The 17759-nt window shown below is 45.7% G+C and overlaps 1 protein-coding gene across 2 annotated transcripts; it reads left to right on the top strand.

Moving 5' to 3' along the window:
• The first annotated feature begins 3158 nt into the window (after positions 1-3158).
• Positions 3159-10838, top strand: NABP1 (nucleic acid binding protein 1). 2 transcript variants are annotated; one of them, XM_062506691.1, is made up of 6 exons: positions 3159-3274; positions 3381-3519; positions 6532-6603; positions 7936-8008; positions 8287-8347; positions 9150-10838. In XM_062506691.1, exons 1-6 carry the CDS (start codon positions 3184-3186, stop codon positions 9335-9337), a joined length of 624 nt encoding a protein of 207 aa, XP_062362675.1. In that variant the 5' UTR covers positions 3159-3183; the 3' UTR covers positions 9338-10838. The 2 variants fall into 2 exon arrangements, with proteins under 2 accessions (XP_062362675.1, XP_062362674.1); XM_062506690.1 differs by having other exon boundaries at positions 8281-8347.
• Positions 10839-17759: the final 6921 nt, after the last annotated feature.

Below are 17759 nucleotides of genomic sequence, written 5' to 3'. Positions count from 1 at the left end.
TCAGAGGCTGGCGATTGGAATGATTAAAAAAATATGAGCAAGATTTTAAGTGTCTCTTTGAGAAACAAACAGAGCAAAATCATTCATTAGTGGTGGAATAGACACTGTAAACAATGTATTTAATGAATCTGGAAGGATCTTACAGGGGAGCAGATGACTAGCTCTGTATTTCCAGCACAGCCCCAGTCCCTCACAGAAGGAGTTTGACCTTGCCTTTCTATCTCACACATCAAGCTTTCTGCAGCTGTGTCTCTTTTTGCATTTGAGGAAACAGGAAATATTTCACAGAATCAATGTAGTTGGCTGGTAAGCTAGTGCAGGTTGCCAAGGATTGTGTCCAGCTGGGTTTTGTGTATCTCCATGGAGTAAGATTCCACCACCTTTCTGCACATCTGCACAACTGACTTGGTTTTGAGCATTCTCATGGTTAAAAAAAAAAAAAGAAAATGTTCAGGTGGAATCTGGATTTTCAGTTTGTGTCTCTTACCCTATCGTGATGTCAGCTCTGTAAAGAACAGTCTGCCTCCCTCTTGTTCTCTGTGCTTGGGATGGACCTTCACAGCACTTGCAGGTGATCTGATGATCTCTGAGCCAGGCAGCTTTTCTGCATGCTGCAATCTCCAGGACCATCTCACAAGAAGATCCCTGAGGAGGCCAAAGTCTGCTCTTCCAAATCAGAGTTGTGGTCTTGCCTTTTGTGCCACTGTCCCCTCTCAGGATCCTGAACTCCCTTGTCCGACAGGCACTGCACCAAATGCTGACCCACCTTCACGTTTCCAAGCAGCTCTTCCTTAATTCTGCTGCCCAGCAGAGCACCCTTGCTTATTAATTCCTCGATCACACATGCCAGGGAGTTGTCAGTGTGCTCTTGAACTTGCCTAGACTGTTTGGGCCCTCCTACTATGTTGTCATTTCTAGTCCAAACCTCTTCCTACCAGCTTCAAAAGAAACCTTGGCATAAAATAAATCCACTTCCCTCCTGCTGCAGGCCTGGTGCAGCATTTCCAGGTGTACTGGTTGTGAGGTGGCTTGGAGCCCACATCTGATGTCCTCTGTACCTCTCCAGCTGCTCTGGAGCACCAGCACTTGCCTTCCTGGACAGATGTTCACCTGAAACCATCTCACCAGTGACACATCACATAAGTGTTCTTGGTGAAGTGTTTCAGTGTTTTCTGCTTTTCAGCTAACCACACTTGTGACTTCCTTCCTGCTAAAGGCTTGACATAACGTGAATAAACTTTCTTAAGTGGTTGTTTTGGGTTTTTTTGGGTTTTTTTTTTTTTTTTTTTTTTTACCTTGAAAATTGAAGGGTTCTCCTCAAATCTATAATGTTTGGGGCTGAAAACACAGGATACAAAATTACTCTTTCCAGGGGCTCTAAATAGATGCAGCAGACAAAAGGAAGAAATGAAGGCAGAAACACCACCTATGTATGAAAAAAATGTTACCAGTTCTAAACTCCGATAAAAGCCTTTTTGTCCAGCCTTTGCCAGATACACTGTCATTCCTGGAGTTTGGTTTGAAATCCTCCCCAAGTGACTGAATTAAAGCCATTCATGTACTAAAATAGAGTTGATGACTCCGAAAGTTGTAGTGCTACTGTATTATTGATCCCACCAGGAGACAGGCCCCTGAGGGAGTCTGTCATTTCCCTCATCTGCACTCACTGAAGGATTCAGGACAGAAGTGGATTAAAATCTCGGGGGGGGGGGGGGGCTTTGAGCAACCGCTCCTTTCAGATTCCTGCGGGCAGTGTATTTCATTCTGAGCCCTGAGCAGCACCCAGCAAGGCTGCTCTGCTGCCTACACACAAATATCGCACGAAACTCCTCGGGCCAGAGCTCCCATGTGACAGAACGTGCGGCCAGGCATTTCACAGCTGCTGTCATCGATGGATTTCTGCTCCCACATATAGAAAGGGAAAGCCCAGCTAGCTGGGTTTGGCTCTGACAAGGAGCAGCAGTGCTCGTACCCTGCTCTGCTACCTTTCCTACGGGGGAGATGTGAATTACAGGATCACCTGCACGTCTTTGGGCTGTTCTGTGGAATGGAGCTATTTCCTTGGGACCCCCCAGCCAAGGATGTCACAAGGTTTGTGGAAGCTTGTCCACCACTTCTACAGCTTCTTGCCTGGAGAAGCTGCCCTTCCCTCGTTATTTTGCATCCTGCCCGTAGCCAGGCTCAAGAGAGCAACTCATCTCCTCAAGAAGCTACTGGCAGAATTCAGGCGCTTGAGAACGTTTTTAGTGCTCATCAGGATTCAGGCTCACATTTTAAGCACGGGAAGACTCAAAGCACAACCCCTGGCTTTCCTTACGTGCCACCAGCATTGGGTCCCAGGAGCAGAACGATGTGCTGTAGCCCTGCCAAGCCCTGAGGTGCCTGCTGCCCCGACAACAGCCTTTTCTGCTTGGTGGAAACCAACACCAAATCTCTCCCGGAACTAAAAACAAAACCAACTAACTCACAAATTTTTATTTATTTATTTATTTATTTTCCCCAGTGAAGGAGGGCTTAACTGCCAGGAAACCGCCCTCCGGGAAACCTGTGACAACGCTCCTCTCAGTGTTACAGCCAGGGCTTAAAATGGCGCGGAAGGGCAGCGAACCGCTCCCTCACTCCGCTGTGCCGCACCAGCCGCTCTCGGGGCGCCGCGGGGTTATTGCCCGGAGGGAAGTCAGTCGGTGTGAGAGGGGAGGCAGAGCGCTGAGGGGAGGCAGGGCGAGCAGACGGACCCGACCCAGCAGCGGCAGCGCCCCGAGAAGGAGAAGATGGCGGCGGCAGCGCTGACCAATCGGCGCGCGGCGCCGGCTCGCGCCCGCCCGCTACCCAGTCCCGGCGCTCCGCGTGCCCGGGACTGTTCCATTCGCCGCAATCGCCCCCTCCCGCTGCCCGGGTTGGTAGCACCCGGCCGATATAAAATGGAGCGCGGCGCACGTGTGCTCCTCAGTGCCGGCGGGAGAGGGAGGCGGTGTGGGTTCTGTGTCGGTGGTGTCGGTGTGGAGAGGGCGCGGTGGGGGTCGGGCGTGCCGCACAGTCACCGTAGAGCCCCTCGGTGCTCGTGTCCCCGTCCCCTGTGAGGGTCGCCGGTGCCCCCCTGCCCGGCCCCGCGCTGCTTCTGCTCCCCCGCGGGATGCGGGCTCGGCCCGCCCCGCTAGCCCTCACCCCCTCGCCGGCCGCAGCATGAGCGCGGCGAGCGACACGTATTTCCTTATAAAAGACATAAAACCCGGACTGAAAAACTTAAATGTCATCTTTATTGTGCTGGAGATCGGTAAGTGGCGCCCGGCACGCCCCACCCCCGGGCCGCCCACGCGTGTCACGGCGGGCGGGGGGGCCGGAGGCGCCGTGCTCCCCCTGAGCCGCGCTTCTCCCCGCAGGGCGAGTCACCAAGACGAAGGACGGGCACGAGGTGAGGTCCTGCAAGGTGGCGGACAAGACGGGCAGCATCACCATCTGCGTGTGGGACGAGATCGGCGGCCTCATCCAGCCGGGGGACATCATCCGCCTGACCAAAGGGTGCGTACGGTGCCGGGCCGCGCCGCCCTTTGTCACCCGCGGGGCCCCTCCAGGGCCACGGGGACACGGCCGCCGCCTCCCACCCGCTCCCTGTTACCGAGCCAGCGCCCTAAGGTCACTTGCCAGATTAAACCCACCCTTCCCAGGCCATGACTAGTGTGAGTGTACAGGCTAGGAGGGACTTGGGTTTGTAATTAAGGGGGGGGGTGGTGGTGAAGAGGTTTGGGTTGGCTTGAAAAAGTTCCCTAGGAAAATACTTCTGGGGTAGGGGGGAGTGCAACAGTCAGTCCTGGTCTGTAAGTCAAGCAGGGGAAGTCCAAAGCATGTTCTTATTTTCACAGCTAGTTCTTTACTCTGGCAGTCAGCTCCTTAATTGAAGGGAGGGGGTGGTTACATTATCACGCAGAAAAGTTGCTTTTCATTGGAAGGATACAACAAGAATGACAGACAGAGGAGAACTTTTTCAGTTTCACTTTAAAAAATTCATTCTAGGGCTACACTGTAGAATGTCTTAATTTGGTTAGAGGCAAATAATTCCTCAGTGGTAATTTAGTTAAAAAAAGAAACAAACGCAACTCCCAAACTTACTGTGAGAAGCAATGTTGGAGTCAATCTGAAAATCCTTTTCTATGTCACTTAAATTGCCACTAGCAAAGCCATGGTAAGTTTCATTTCAGTTCTTGATGCCAGTTAGGTTACACTTTTAGAAATCCATTACACTGAGCCTTTGGCCTCTGGCACTCCAGGATCTGCAGTGTGTGTAAGGTCCTGTTAATTTGTTTTTATGAAAAAGTAGGTGAAAGGTGACTCAGGCTGCTAACTGAGCTGCTCTTAAGTTGTTCATTTGAGCGTAATTCTCAGTTCTGGACTGATTGCATGACCCTTGCCACCAAAACTACAGCTGCTTCCTCCTATGCAAATGTCCTTTTATACGAAATGGGCTGGCTCCTCAGCAGAGGTGGTTCTAGGGAAGGCTGCTTGCGTGGAGAACACGTGGAGCGCAGGGATGGGTGGAACTAAACCAGAGCTCTGGGCCAGCACAAAGCCCTGTGTGTAAATTACATTGGAACAAATTAAGAGCGATACTGTTCAGCAGCATTACTGTACTCCCTTCTGTGACTGGCTTACTGTAACTGCTCTGGTGTTTCTGTGCCACAAATGGGAGAGTCACGGCATCCTTTGATGTAAAAAAACTGAGCTTGGCTTGTGTGTATTAAATTTATGAGCTGACCTCACTGTTTCTGGTGGGTGGCGAAGTCATGCCTTCATTTACATGAATTGCATGCTCCTTTAGGACTGCAGAGGGAGTGAAATGGCAAAAGCTAAATCCATTCTGGTTTGGCTCTCATCTTCAGAAAACTGGCCTCATGTTGGCATATGGGACTCTCCAAACACAATTTCCTGTTTAAATAGAATGGAGTGTGTGATGTTTCCATTGCAAGGCAGGGAAATTTCAGCTCTCTAGGCTAATCTGTCTTCATAATGCAGGATGCCCTCTGATACAAGCAGAAAAGCTTACACAGGCACCACGAGTAAACATGCCTTTTTCCTGCCCTTGCTGAATTTCTAGCTGCAGATGCATTCTTCTGCAAAAGCAACACTTGCTTACTTTTGTCACTGGATGGTGAACACATTTACAGGAAGCTGTTGCACTTAATATTTCTAAATTTGAAACTAGTGCTGGAGTTCAGTGCTTTATGGCCACCTTCTTTTGAGATAACAACAAATGCTTGCATACATGGAGTAACTTTGTGCTGGAGGTTGTTAGTCACATGTTTTGCTGGGTCTTTTCCCAGTAAATGTATGTTTGACTTACATTTATTGTTTGGTAGCTCTTTCCCTTTGTTTTCTGCCACAAGACTGCCTGACTAGCTAGTTATTAAAGGTTAAGCAGTGAGGGAATCTTCAAAGTGAATCTGTGAAGTGAAGAACACTAATCCTTGTTCTGGATGGAAAGCTCCCAAGATAGTATCTGCAGTTACATTCATTGCTTGTGCTTTCCTGCTGGTGCTGAAGTTTGGAGAAGGTTATCACTGTGCTTTCAGTGCTGTCCTCTCCTGCCAACCTGACTCCTCCCTGGTGCCTCCTCAGGGCCTGGCATGTGGCCGGATGTCTCCCAGTCTCAGCAGATAAGGCAAAGGGCAACAGGAAGGTTTGTTATCTCTGTTCCAGAGATACACCTGGAGTGTAAGGAACGGGTGACTTGTCCAGAGTGGTGACTCCTGTGAGTGCAGTTGCCGAGGCCCCCTGTTCCTGTGTTAGAAGACACACACATTCTTTTTAACTCCCTTGCACTGTGCCTGTGTTTCTGGTCTGCATTTTCCTCATTCTCTACACATATGTGATGCCCCTCACTGAAGGAAGCAATTACACAGAAAGTTTTGTATGGCTCAGACTTCAGTGTTTGAAGTCAAGTGCAACCATAGAGTGCACTTACACTGTCTTCCTAAGGGAATGTTCCTGCAATCAAAAAAATCATTTCAGTGTGTTTCTAGACATCACTCGGAGTTTGATGGCCAAACTTGTGCCTTTACAGTACCCTATCTGATAAGGAGCTATACTATGAATGTGAGCACTTTTGATTGTAACATGTTCAGTAGCAGTAGCTGTTCTCTCCAGCAGGCAAAGGTGATTCTTTCCTGGCTCCTGCTGGAAGCAGAACTGAGAGTTGTCACCAAATATAACGCAGATACTGCTTTTGGCAAAATGCCTTTTCTCTGCAGGACAAGTCATAAGGGTTGCTCCAGTCAACAGAAGAGCAACCAATCTCAAAATAATTGGCTGCTTTCCTGGAATTTTCAAAGGAGTCTGCTGAGCTTCCAGTACCTTTGGGTAGAAGTAGTGCATGGGGATCTATAAGCCATTGGTGCTGGTGACACTGGGGGCCTTGAGAGTTTTTTTAGTCCATGCTAGTGTGTAATGCTTGTTAACTTCCTGCAAGATAGCATGCTTCCACTTCCTCTGTCAGCTCATTCACTAAGAAACTGCTTCCCTTCTCCTTTCTTTGGCCAGGTATGCATCTCTGTGGAAAGGATGCCTGACACTTTACACAGGACGAGGAGGAGAGCTGCATAAAATTGGGGAGTAAGTATTGTATTTTCATACTTCTCAGCAGACTACAATGGTAAGTATGAGACCTGGTAGCTCTTAGGAAATGGAATTTAGGGTAGCAAAAGTGTGTTCTCAGTTGGTCATGGATGTAATGAGTTTTGACCCTCTTTGGAGGGTGCTGAGGAAAATCAGCCTCCATCACTGGCATAGGCCTAGGAGGAGGAAGTGTATAAATGACAAAGGACTGAATCTGCATTGCTTACCTAGGCCTTATCTTGATTAACCACTTCATTTTGGTGGAAGCCTTTTGTACGTGTGTCATCCGTGAGGGACAGGCAATGCAGAGAAGGAAGAGCAAGGTCATTCCAGTGAATCATATCCAAGCAAGCCTCATTAAACTTGCTTTAAACTGCCCACAGACTGGAGCAACAGCTCCTGCCTAAGAACAAACATGAGTAACATACTTGAGCAATAGAAAAAACAGCAACATTTTCTAACCAGAAGAGTACTTCCACTGTTGCACAAGGGAGACTTTGCAGTCATCAGGGAAGTGGTGCTCTGGGATTGCCACCTATCTTACTCTGTGGTTCAGAAATGCCCAGTATTCAGATGGATTTACATGAAAAAGGATCTACAGATTGTCTTGTACAAAATCCAATACCTCAGAAGCCATCCAGCTGACTTACTCTCCAGCAGGCTGGAGTGATAAGAGTCCTTATCTGGATTGTGCCTCCCAGCAGCAAGTGGGAGCTCCACTTAATGTTTAATCATTCCAAGCAGTGTAATGATCCAGATCTTTTCCTCTCTGCCATAATTTCCATGCAGTGAGTTGATGGGCCTCTTTTACCGTAGTCTCCTTGAGTGGAAAAGGATGCTTTGAATTTCATTGCCTGTTTTGGGCTCCTCTGTGCTGTTACTGTTAATGAGGCACTGCATGGTATGGGAGTGTGTGGGAGTGAGTTTTCTCTAGAGCTGTAATGCAATCCCTGTCTGGGAGCAGGCTGGGTGACTCAGTGCCTCAGGTGACCTTGTGAGTGGGTGCTGGACAAGATTGTGCAGCTGGAAGAGAGACAAAGGGAGCCCTTTCACCACCTTTTATTTAGGCCAGTTTACCTCCTTGAGTAAATGAATAATTGCCTCTGCTTGATTGAAATGCCCTCACCAGGAAGATGTGGCAGCTTTGCCACAAGCCTATAAAGGGATCAAAGAGCCTTTTAATACTTACTGATATTCTCTGAACAGTGGGGTCTGGATTAATTCTAGGTGATGGGATGTGTCAAGAACATGTGCTCTGTGAATTGTGGAGTTGAGAACTCTGTTAAAAAATGGCTTTAGGGCTTTCTAGTAATCCTAATTTCTTCCCAGGTTCTGCATGGTATACTCAGAAGTGCCAAACTACAGCGAGCCCAACTCAGAACACGTCGGGCAGAGCAAACTGGTATGTTAAACTTGTCTGAGGCTTCAGGCCTCAGGTGCTCTTTGTTCAGAATATTTCATGCTAGGCTGTGATCAGATATGAGTCTTCTGGAAAAATGGACTCAATGATATATAGCCAAGAATGAGCCAATAATTGAAGTATCAGATAAATGCCAAATGGAGCCACTGTGAGAACACAGAGGGGGAAGAAATCAGCCCCTTTCTGTAAAAATGTGAATTTTCTTTCTCTGATCCATGTCCTCTTCTTTCCCCCCCCCCCCCCTTTCTCTAAAGGCACAGGGTGAACAGAATAATATTTCTGCATCAAGTGGTATGGGTACTTGTACTTTTGGGCCACTGGGTAAGTTTTTTTTCAATTTCTGGAAGTGAAAAAATGAGAAAGACTTAATGGGAGTAAAAATTTATTTCAAGGTTCTCCATTCTTGGGATAATAATGTGTACTAGGCTCTAAAAAGTCATTCAGACCAGGGCCTGAACCTCAAGCACGTAAGCATGAACATTTCCTGAAACTGTTTTCAGGATTTCATCTGTAGGAGAGGAGGGGATTAGAATATTCAGGGTGCCTATATCACATAGGATGGCTTGACTAGTCTTAGATTGTTGTGATGCTTTTGAAAAGTTTTCGCACCACTTGAAATTCAGTTTTTTTTAAGCTTCCTGAGACCTTGACTTTAAAAAATACTTCAGTAGATACCGTGGCATTCTTTCCTGATTAGCTCCTGAAAACAGAAGTGGTGATAATCTGAATTCCAGTATTTGACTTATCAGATAATTTTGTGCTGTATTTAAGCATAAAAATCTTAAATATGAATATACTTCAAGGCCTTCAGCAGGTGTAAGAGGAGAGGGAATCTTGGTTCTGGCCTGCCTACACAATGCCCATGCTTAGTAGTGTTATAAAGCTGTTACTCTGACCATTCTTGCTTTAGCTGAGAAAGGGGAGTAGGGATGGAGGGAAGGTAGTTTGGGAGGGGAAAGGTAAGCTGTGATTTGGGGGTCTTGCAGTACCGGAGAGGCTTTTCCTTCTGGTCTTCAGGATTTAGTGGTTACTTCAAACTTCATGTATTCCCTGTTGGTAAACTTAAGTAAGGAATAGGTGATTTCAACCCATGGAACTTGTGATGTTTTTTCTGTCTTCTTAGGAAATGGTTTACAAACTGGACCTGAAGCAAGTGGATTTCCATTCACGTATAACCACGGCCACATTTATGCAGGTAGTGGGAGAGGCAATGGACGAGCACCTGTAAATCCAGCAGCAGCTAATAGTGTTCAGCCTCTTCCCCCTGCTGTCAGTAACGGGAGGGACCCACGCAGGGCCTTTAAAAGATGACTATGCCAAATGTGGTTGTACAGCTTGCTTAAACTCTACACTCTACTTGAACACTTACTGCACTTTTATTTATAGTTAACTGTGAACCAGTTTGTCCTTTGTGGATTTTTTTTTTGTTGTTGGTTTTTTTTTACTTTTTTGGTGTATGGAGCAAACTTGATGTGATTTCTTGTTTTGCATCAGGGGAGCACAGTGAGCCTTCCCTGTGCTTAAAGGGGGTAGGGGGAGAAGGTGGATACAAGGAAGTAAGGGTCACAAGTGGAAGTGTCTGAATTAAAACTCGGTGCCCTTTGCTGAACAGAAGAAAAATTTCAGTTGCATACATATATTTGTTTCTGTTGGTCAGCCATGTGGCCTTAATAGGTCTGATCTGTCCTGTGCACAAATGCATTGGCTTCCGTTAGCGTTAACGGGAGCTCTTCGTACTGGGAGAGAAATGAAGGGGAAGAGCAAAAACTCTTTGGTGAGCAAGGTGTCCTGGGAATGAATATGGCTTGTGAAAGCAATAAGTGTAAGGAAATAGTGGTGCCAGACCTAGTGGTGCCTCTGGAATCGGAGAACGGATAGCTCAGATCAAAGCTGAAGATGTGGTGAGTGTCTTGAAGCTTGATTCTGATTTCAGAAAGCTCTGAACACCATTGTCACTGTCAAGGAAAGTGACACCGATTTTTGCTTTGGATAGAAGCTTGGATATTCATTCTTGCTTTGCTTGAGATAGCAGAATAGGAGGATCTAAATTCAGACAGTGTTGGGGAATATGATTTTTGGAGCCTTTCCTTGTATAAAAGGCCAAGGTTATTTTGCAGGAGCCTGAATTTCCAGGAGTGGAGTTTTCTCAAATGCTGCATTACCCATCTCTTCAATGAGTCTGCCTACTCCTTCTTCCTTCATTCACTTTTCTGAATAAATTATGTATTAGATGAAGCTGTATATGTGGATTGCAGAGGTACTGGCCAAGCACACATCTGCACTTCAGATGCTGTTAAGCTTTCCTTCCTCTGTTTTGTATGAAAGATGAATTATCCTTTCAAGAGCCCCCTCCATATCCTGGGGGGGCCAATAGCTGGTTTTATTTCTGAGATCACAAATGCCTTGACTCTAAATGAGAGTCCAGTGCCATATTTCAGATCAGGTTCAAAAACAGCTCGGAAACTGAGGTGTCATACTGGATTCATCTGTTTAACTCTTCTTAACTGACCTCTCAAATAAAAAAAAATTGCACTAACCACATCAAAAACAAATCTAACTTTCTTTCTGTCAAGCCATAAAGACTTCATGACAAAAGGCTGTTTCTTAATTGTGAGTTGTCTCTGTGGTCATTCATGTTATTTGAATCTACCAATGTGTTACTAATGTTTACAAGTTGTTTACATTTGATACTTTTTGCTTTTGGTACTTTATCACGATCTGTTAAAAATTTCTTCTGATTGGTGCAAGTTCCCTGTTTGGTGTGAAATACTGAACTTTGAAATGCAAGCATCAGCAGCAACAAACTGCTGAAGGGAGGCTGAGAGAGACCTGTGTGCCCAGACACCTGAGGGCTCTTTGTCTCTCCTCTGGTAAAGTGCTTTTCTGGTACTTCCACGTGGAACTAGTGAAACTTGTTTTGGACACAAGAGGGTGGCATGCCTCAGGAGATCCCCTCTGAGTGCTGCTGTGGAAGAATTCTGCTCATTGGTGAAAGTCATTTCTGGGGAAATGGTGTAAGGAGGCAACGTGTAACTCAGGGACTTTAACTTGCTTACTTGTTTAAATAAATGTGATGTATAGTCTAGATGCATGGACAACCTCTTCTGCAGTGTTGCTCTGAGACATTTGATAGGCTTGTGAGAAGGAAGCCAAGAGGTCTTCTAAACCCAGGAAGTATCCGTGATGTGTTCCAGAGGTACATGAGATGTAAGTATGCTGTGAGAGCCATGCTGCCAAGTCAGTAGCAGCTGTAAAGTTAGCAAAGGGAACAGTGCAGGTGAAGGCATGGTGGGGAATCGGTGCTCATCAGGAGTATCTGCAGTGTGCATCTCAAGTCCTGGTGGTCTTACCTGTGGCATAAAGAAGTTAAAATCTGTGTGCTGAGGTGCCTGATGTTTGTAGCTCAATGCATCCGAGCTTTTATTAAGCTAATAAACAGAATACTTGTTCACAAATTCCAAGTAAAAAGTGATATGATTAATGCTAATAAGTGGTGTAAGAATAAAACCCTGCAGTCAGGTGGATAATCAATGTGCAGTCAAGAGGAAAAAAAGCAAGAGACTGGTCTTGACGTTCCCAAGGTTAGTAGCATTCCTGCTTTCCTGTTTCTTATGTGAAACTATTGCACTTTTATTAATAAATTTTTACTTCTTTGCAGGGGAAATCTGTGCCCTGAAATGGACATGGACTTAAAATTTTTCAAGGTCCTCTGATCTTCCACTGACCCTGTGACAAAGTTGTTTCCCTCAGAGCTATCAGTGTCAAGATAGTGAGCTCTCAGCTTGCAGAGGAGTTTGGGAGCCTGCCTTACAGCTGTTGAATTCACATCACCTGGGTTCACAGACACACATCTCTGTGCAAACATGCAGTTGGGAATTACTGTGACATGCTTAGGCAGTTCATCAGTGCTCAGTGGTTAAGTCAGGGAGTCTCTTTAGAGATGTCTTCCTATTAATCGTTAGGCTGCACTTGGGGATAGTCTCATTCTGGAAAATACAGATTTCCAAAGGAAAAAAAAAGAAACTGACTGGAAGGTGTTCATGTACCCAAACTTGCACGGTGCTGAGTCGTCCCTAAACACATCAATCACGATTCCCTGCTCTCATCACCTGACAACAGCTCCCCCTCTCCCACCTGCTCCAGCACAAGGACTGATGGCAGAGTGGCAGTGGAAAGAGTTCTGCTGCCATCTGTATTTCTTCTTCCCATCCTGTGCATGAGTCACCTTGATTTGAAAGGGGCAAAGCAGTCCTGTACTGTGAAATACTGTCATAACTTCAGATACAGGGGAACTCATACACCCCTTGTCCACAGTGAAAATGGGACGGTGCTGTAAGAACAAATACAAATGCAGGACCTGAAATGTAATCTGCCTTCACAACTTGTTTAATTAGCTTTGGCCATGACTTAGACCTGGTGGGTTGCAGTCCTGTACTCTCCAAATAACGCTGCTCTTAAGCATCACAAGTCCCAGGAAGGGTGTCTGCAGTGAGTGCTGCTTCTGCAAAGTGGTGATGGGTGGTACAAAGCACCTTTTCTACCTCTGCAGCGTGTGCACAGACAACCCCCTTAGCAGCACTGCAGGGCTGGCCCCTGTGTTCTCTGAAACCCTTCATGTTTTTCATAGCTACTGAACTCTGTGTTTTGTACTGACCCAGCTGCTGTGGCCGTCTTCTGCAGCTCATGTAGACACTCCTAAAACAAGGGATCTTTTCCCAGCTATAAAGCAGGTTTTTTTCAGAAGTTCCTGAAGCGCTTTTATAGGACTAGGGATTAGTGAAAGCAACGGTGTTTGGAGCGTTTCTGGGGACGTCTCCTGGGCTCCTTCATGGCCCATGTGTTTTCACCTGCCAGGTTGTTGCCTTGTTTCTCAAATGCTTGTAGATTTGCCCAGTCAAACACGCTCCTTGCCCTTAACCCCTGAGCCAAGCCGTGACCTGTGCTGTGTGTGTGGTGTCCGGCGATGCTTCCCACGGGATCCCAGGAGCTGCAGGCAGTTAATTTGGGGAATTGCTCCTCAGTCCAGCATTTGTGCGTGCTCCTGAGGAGGCTGCAGGGCTGAGTGCCCATCCCGGAGCTGATGAGCTCTGTTAATGGTCGCTGCATGCCCCAGCCAAGTGCTCCCCTGGCTCTGCAGGGTGAGCCTGGCCCTCTCTGCTGAGGAGCACAGGAGCCCCGGGCATCCCAGCAATTCAGCCTTCATCGTCCTGCTGAGTCCTTTATTCTTGCTTCCAGAGAATGTGGAATTGTTAGGGCTTTTTATGGGGATTCTGCTTTTTAATTTATTCTGTGATGGACATTTGTGTGTGTGTGTAACTGGGATGAGAAGATTAATCCTAAACAAGCTGTTGATTAAACTACTGGAGTTCAAAGGGATTAGGAAAACTTTGGAAGTGACTAAGGGGAACTCTTAAGGACTTCATGTAGGTTTTTAATGTCTCTAAATTGCTGATATTTTTTTTTTTCCTCATAAAGGAAACAATGCAGTTGTAAGAGCTTCATCTAAAACTGCCCTCCCACATTCCCATCTGATAAAACCTGTCTGGGTTTGTACATGTCCTGGGAAGTAAGAATAGGGAAGAAAGAAAACATCAGGATGTAGCTCAGAGAAGAAAACCCTTGTGCTCTAAATGTACCTTCAGAGCTAAATGTTTCTTTATTAAACAAGATTATATGGGATGCTTTTGGCTGTGTAGAATGGGTTGTAGGGCTGACTGGCTGCTCCATTATTAATAAATTTGCATATAAAAGACAAAATTGGCTTAATCACCATCAACTGTGACTCTATGGGAGCATAGTTTTATGTTGGTTGTAGTGTGTCAGCAGAAACCTCTACCAAGCTTTCTTTGAGTTCATGTCCAGAGGATGAAATGGCTTTGCAAAGAACTGGACAGGTATTTGGGAAATTTGGAACCATGCTTGTCCATCCTGTGTCCCATGGGGCTCACTGGGAGATCCCATTGACTTCAAGGATAATTTGGGTCAGGTCCTGTGCAGGCAGTAGTTTCTCATCTGTAGAACTGGGATAAAGTGGTCGTGCAGACCTGTCAGGTGCTAAATTCATAATCTATGTTGTGGATGGTGTGGACAAGCTGAAATCCACAGCCAATATGTTGAGTTCTTTCTTTCTAAATCAGGAAACTTTTCCAAATATGTATTTCTAAGCCCGGATTCTTTGTAGTTAAGCAATTGGCCTTGCCCTTTTGAGTTTGCTGCTTTCTTTTTTTCTTTTTCTTTCTTTTTTTTTTTTTTCTTTTTCCTCCCAGCTGTGCCAAGTACTGCAACTCTGTGCCCAAAACTCCAAGTGACCTGTCAGTGCAACTGGGAGAAGCTGCTGCTTTCCTGGGCCCTGCCTGCCATGGCAGGGGTGGGGATACCCCAAATCAGGATAGCTGGGGGATGCCAAGGCAAGGCCTGCCAGCAGAAGGGCTGGTGGGACCCTGGCTGGTGGCTTCTGGCTCCTGTGTCGTGGGCAAATTTTTTGAAAGGGTTGGACAGTTACTGTCAGGAGTGGCTCAGAGAGGGGAGAAGTTGGTTCTGGTGTAGGGCAAAATAAAGATGCATTAAATGATCTCTAGCTGGCTCCACCATTCTTTTCTATGATTTATGCATTAGCTTAAGTTTTTTAATTTCCTTCTTCCTGCTTGATTAATACTAAATTTAATTTTCTATAATCAACTTGAGCATGTAACTTGAAGAGATGAGGTTTAGGCTGATTGCAGTAAAAATCTACCTATCCAGCCTAGCTCGAATAAAGCAAAACTATTTTTATCCCTAAATTATGCAATATTTTCATGGAGCTCTGCAGCCTACTTATATTTAACCTTTGAAGGGAGTGCTCTATTTTTTCAGATCACCTAATGCAAACTTTGCAAATGGGTTTTTTAATTATGAGAAACCCACCTGCATGCCATCAACCAAATTATTAGTGGGGCAGAGAAGGATAACCAATAGTGCTGCCAGACTTAAGGTGAATATGAAAAATGTTTAAATGCCGAGAACAGGAGTTGCCAAGAAATAACTTTAAACACCAGGTGCTGGAGGAACAAATTAATATTACTCACTTTATTTTTAGAAATAGTGAGTTGAGACCTGATGCAGTTAGACATTTCTATGTGCAGCAGCAGTGCTTGGCTATGCAATAGGACCAACAAAACCAACACAACCTTCTTTTAGAAGAAAATAAAAGATCTATTTTAGTTTTAAAAAGCCTTAGGTAGGGAGAGAAAGAGAACTTCATAAACTCCCTACTATTTTTAAGTCTCTGGTGAGCTGTTGTGCCGTTACTTATCAGAGCTGTCTGTGATGTGGGTTGGGATGACCTTGAAGCAAGAAACTTCTGTGCAAAGGCCATTCTTGCAAGTGTTTGCCTGGAATTCCCAGTCTGGTTTCATTTTGGCTGTGCTTTACTGATGGCAGGGCCCATTGCTAGGGACAGTGAGTCTAAATGTTCTTGCTGAGCTTATTTCCCCCAGTAGTATGGGGAGTCAGAGGTAATTCCTAGAGAAGGTGGGACCCAAAACATCAGTAAGTCAGGATCATTAAGCCAATTAGAAGGATGTGTCAGCTCAGGAAAAATGCTGCAATAAGCTTCCTGTCGTTTTTTTACCCAGGTGGACTTGCAGAAGTTCACTGTGCAACTTCATCAGTGTTGGACCCGAAGGCATGAGTCACAAAAATCTGTGTCTTTCTAGTAGGTCTAAATGTCTGGAAGCCACACTGGAAAAAAGAGGTGCATTGATCATGGTTGTTCTATTGGATGTGCGGTGACTGGGAAACAAGAACTGATAGCAGATCTGTAATTACCTTGTGTCCTGGGGATGTGCTCCAGTGGCCTGTTGTCACTGGGCTAATTGTGATTTAGTTTGGGTGCTATGAGCAAACGGCTCCTTCCACGGCCAGAGCTGGTGAGGCTTTTTCTTCAGTCCAGGCAGGCAGGTGTCCCCTGAGGAACTGGTTTAAAGGATTAGCTCCAGGTGCTGTGTGCAGCCTGTGATCAGAAGTAGCAGCCTGTCAGAGGGCCCCAGCTGTCAGCAGGGTGATGCACAGGACGAGGTCTCACATCACAGTATTTTTAGGTACCACAGGTGTTACCTCATCTTCCAAAAATACTTGGTTCACTCAGGATATGAGGGCTTTGGGGTTGGGATTTTTGTTTGTTTGTTTGTTTGTGACTTGTAAACTTGAGAGCCACCTGCTGTGCTGCTCTGTGGTTTCTTTGACTGCCTCCTTTTTTACCTGTCCTGAGAAAATCTTTCAGTGGAGATGCTCACCTAGTGTCCTGCTGAGCCTTCCCCTTCCTGTTGCTTAGCTTGCCTTGAGAGCACTTGCATTGCTGTTATTACTCTTTGGATGTTTGTCGGGTCTGTCTCATGATTTCTGCTTGTTCCAGCTCCTTTCTGTATTACCAAAGTAACTTACAGCCCTGCCCAGTTAGAGCCCCTCTTTCCCTCCCAAGCTGGGTGTGACATTGGCTGCCCTCAAGAATAACCATGATCTTCCTGCAATCCCATTGATGGGATCCACTGGGGCTGGAGAAGGCATTCCTTGCATCACAGTAACAAGTTGTTCACAGCTCCCCACGTGCTGGGCTTCAAATTCAGCCTTTCAAAAGACTTGGGTAAAGAAGAAAGGACTGTTTGTTTTGTTGTTTTTTTTTCCTGACTGCTGCAAATGAAAAAGCGTCTCACTTGGGAGATGTGGGTCATATTTATGGAAATGGGGAGAGCAGTTGCAATATTTATGGCAGTTACAGAAGTGCTTGTATCTATATTTTATTGATATGTATTTACGTGCCCACAAAAATCATCTTGCACACTAGTTGAGAGAACTTTATTTAGATTTAGTATTTTGAAGTCATTTTTTAGTGCTTCTTTATTATCCATGGAGTGCGAGGTCCAATATTTCAAGCAGGACTGTCACCAAACAGCCGGAGGTTTTTAAAAGATTTTTATTTTACATAAAGATAAATGTTGAAGCCACATTTTTCAGAGGCACCATCTGTTCTGTGTTGACCTTAATTTTCTGGATGAGTGCTTTTCTTCAAACATTTTAAGTCTTGTCTACATTTCATTTGGTTGGGAGTGTTTAGGTTATTTGTTGAACAGGAAATCAGATATTCAGAAGGCAAACACACCATTACGTTGCAAATTATTCCCTTTGTATAATTTAGCAAACTGCTTCGTAAATACTCTGCAGACTTGCTGGGGTAGCTCTGTGTCTCTGGCATCTGGTGGGTTGGCCCTGTGTGGGGCTGGATTTCTTTGGAATGTCACTGTCATGCCTTGCACTGGGCAATGGGGTGCAGAACACTGAGGGAGAATTGCTGGGGAGCTTTTGAAAGGAAATGTTTCTGGGAGTGAGGGTTGGGTAAAGATTTGTTGGTTGGCTTCATGGCCTTGGGAGGATTTGCTGTCCAACAAACAATAATATCTGCTCCTACTAAAAGGCAACTCTAAAACAGCTGTGTGACTTCATATGCACCATTCCCACAGGGCAGTACTCCCCTTTCTTCCTTCAAATTCTTGCTTCCATGTCTTCAGCTGAAATAGGCTTATAGATTATTTTTGCCTTCCTTTGCCTCCACTCTTGCTCTGTGGCTTGTCTGAACTTCTGTGGCTCCAGCAGTTCAGCTGTTTGCTACTCTGCCACTTCCAAAGGCTTTCAGGACCCTGCCTGTCTGCCTGTCCCTTCTGCATCAGCTCCTTGCCTTGCCTTATCCAAACCTTGTCCC

This window comes from Cinclus cinclus, chromosome 21 (assembly GCF_963662255.1).
Source record: "Cinclus cinclus chromosome 21, bCinCin1.1, whole genome shotgun sequence".
NCBI lineage: Eukaryota > Metazoa > Chordata > Aves > Passeriformes > Cinclidae > Cinclus > Cinclus cinclus.
Note: the sequence above shows the minus strand (reverse complement) of the source record. Positions and strands in the feature narration are given on the sequence as shown.

What these genes read in the sequence shown, in the direction of transcription:
- NABP1 (XM_062506690.1), top strand. Translation starts at nt 3,184, where the DNA reads ATGAGCGCGGCGAGCGACACGTATTTCCTTATAAAAGACATAAAACCC. An exon ending in CTTTATTGTGCTGGAGATCG is followed by an intron (nt 3,275 to 3,380) that starts GTAAGTGGCGCC and finishes TTCTCCCCGCAG; the next exon opens with GGCGAGTCACCAAGACGAAG. An exon ending in GAGCTGCATAAAATTGGGGA is followed by an intron (nt 6,604 to 7,935) that starts GTAAGTATTGTA and finishes ATTTCTTCCCAG; the next exon opens with GTTCTGCATGGTATACTCAG.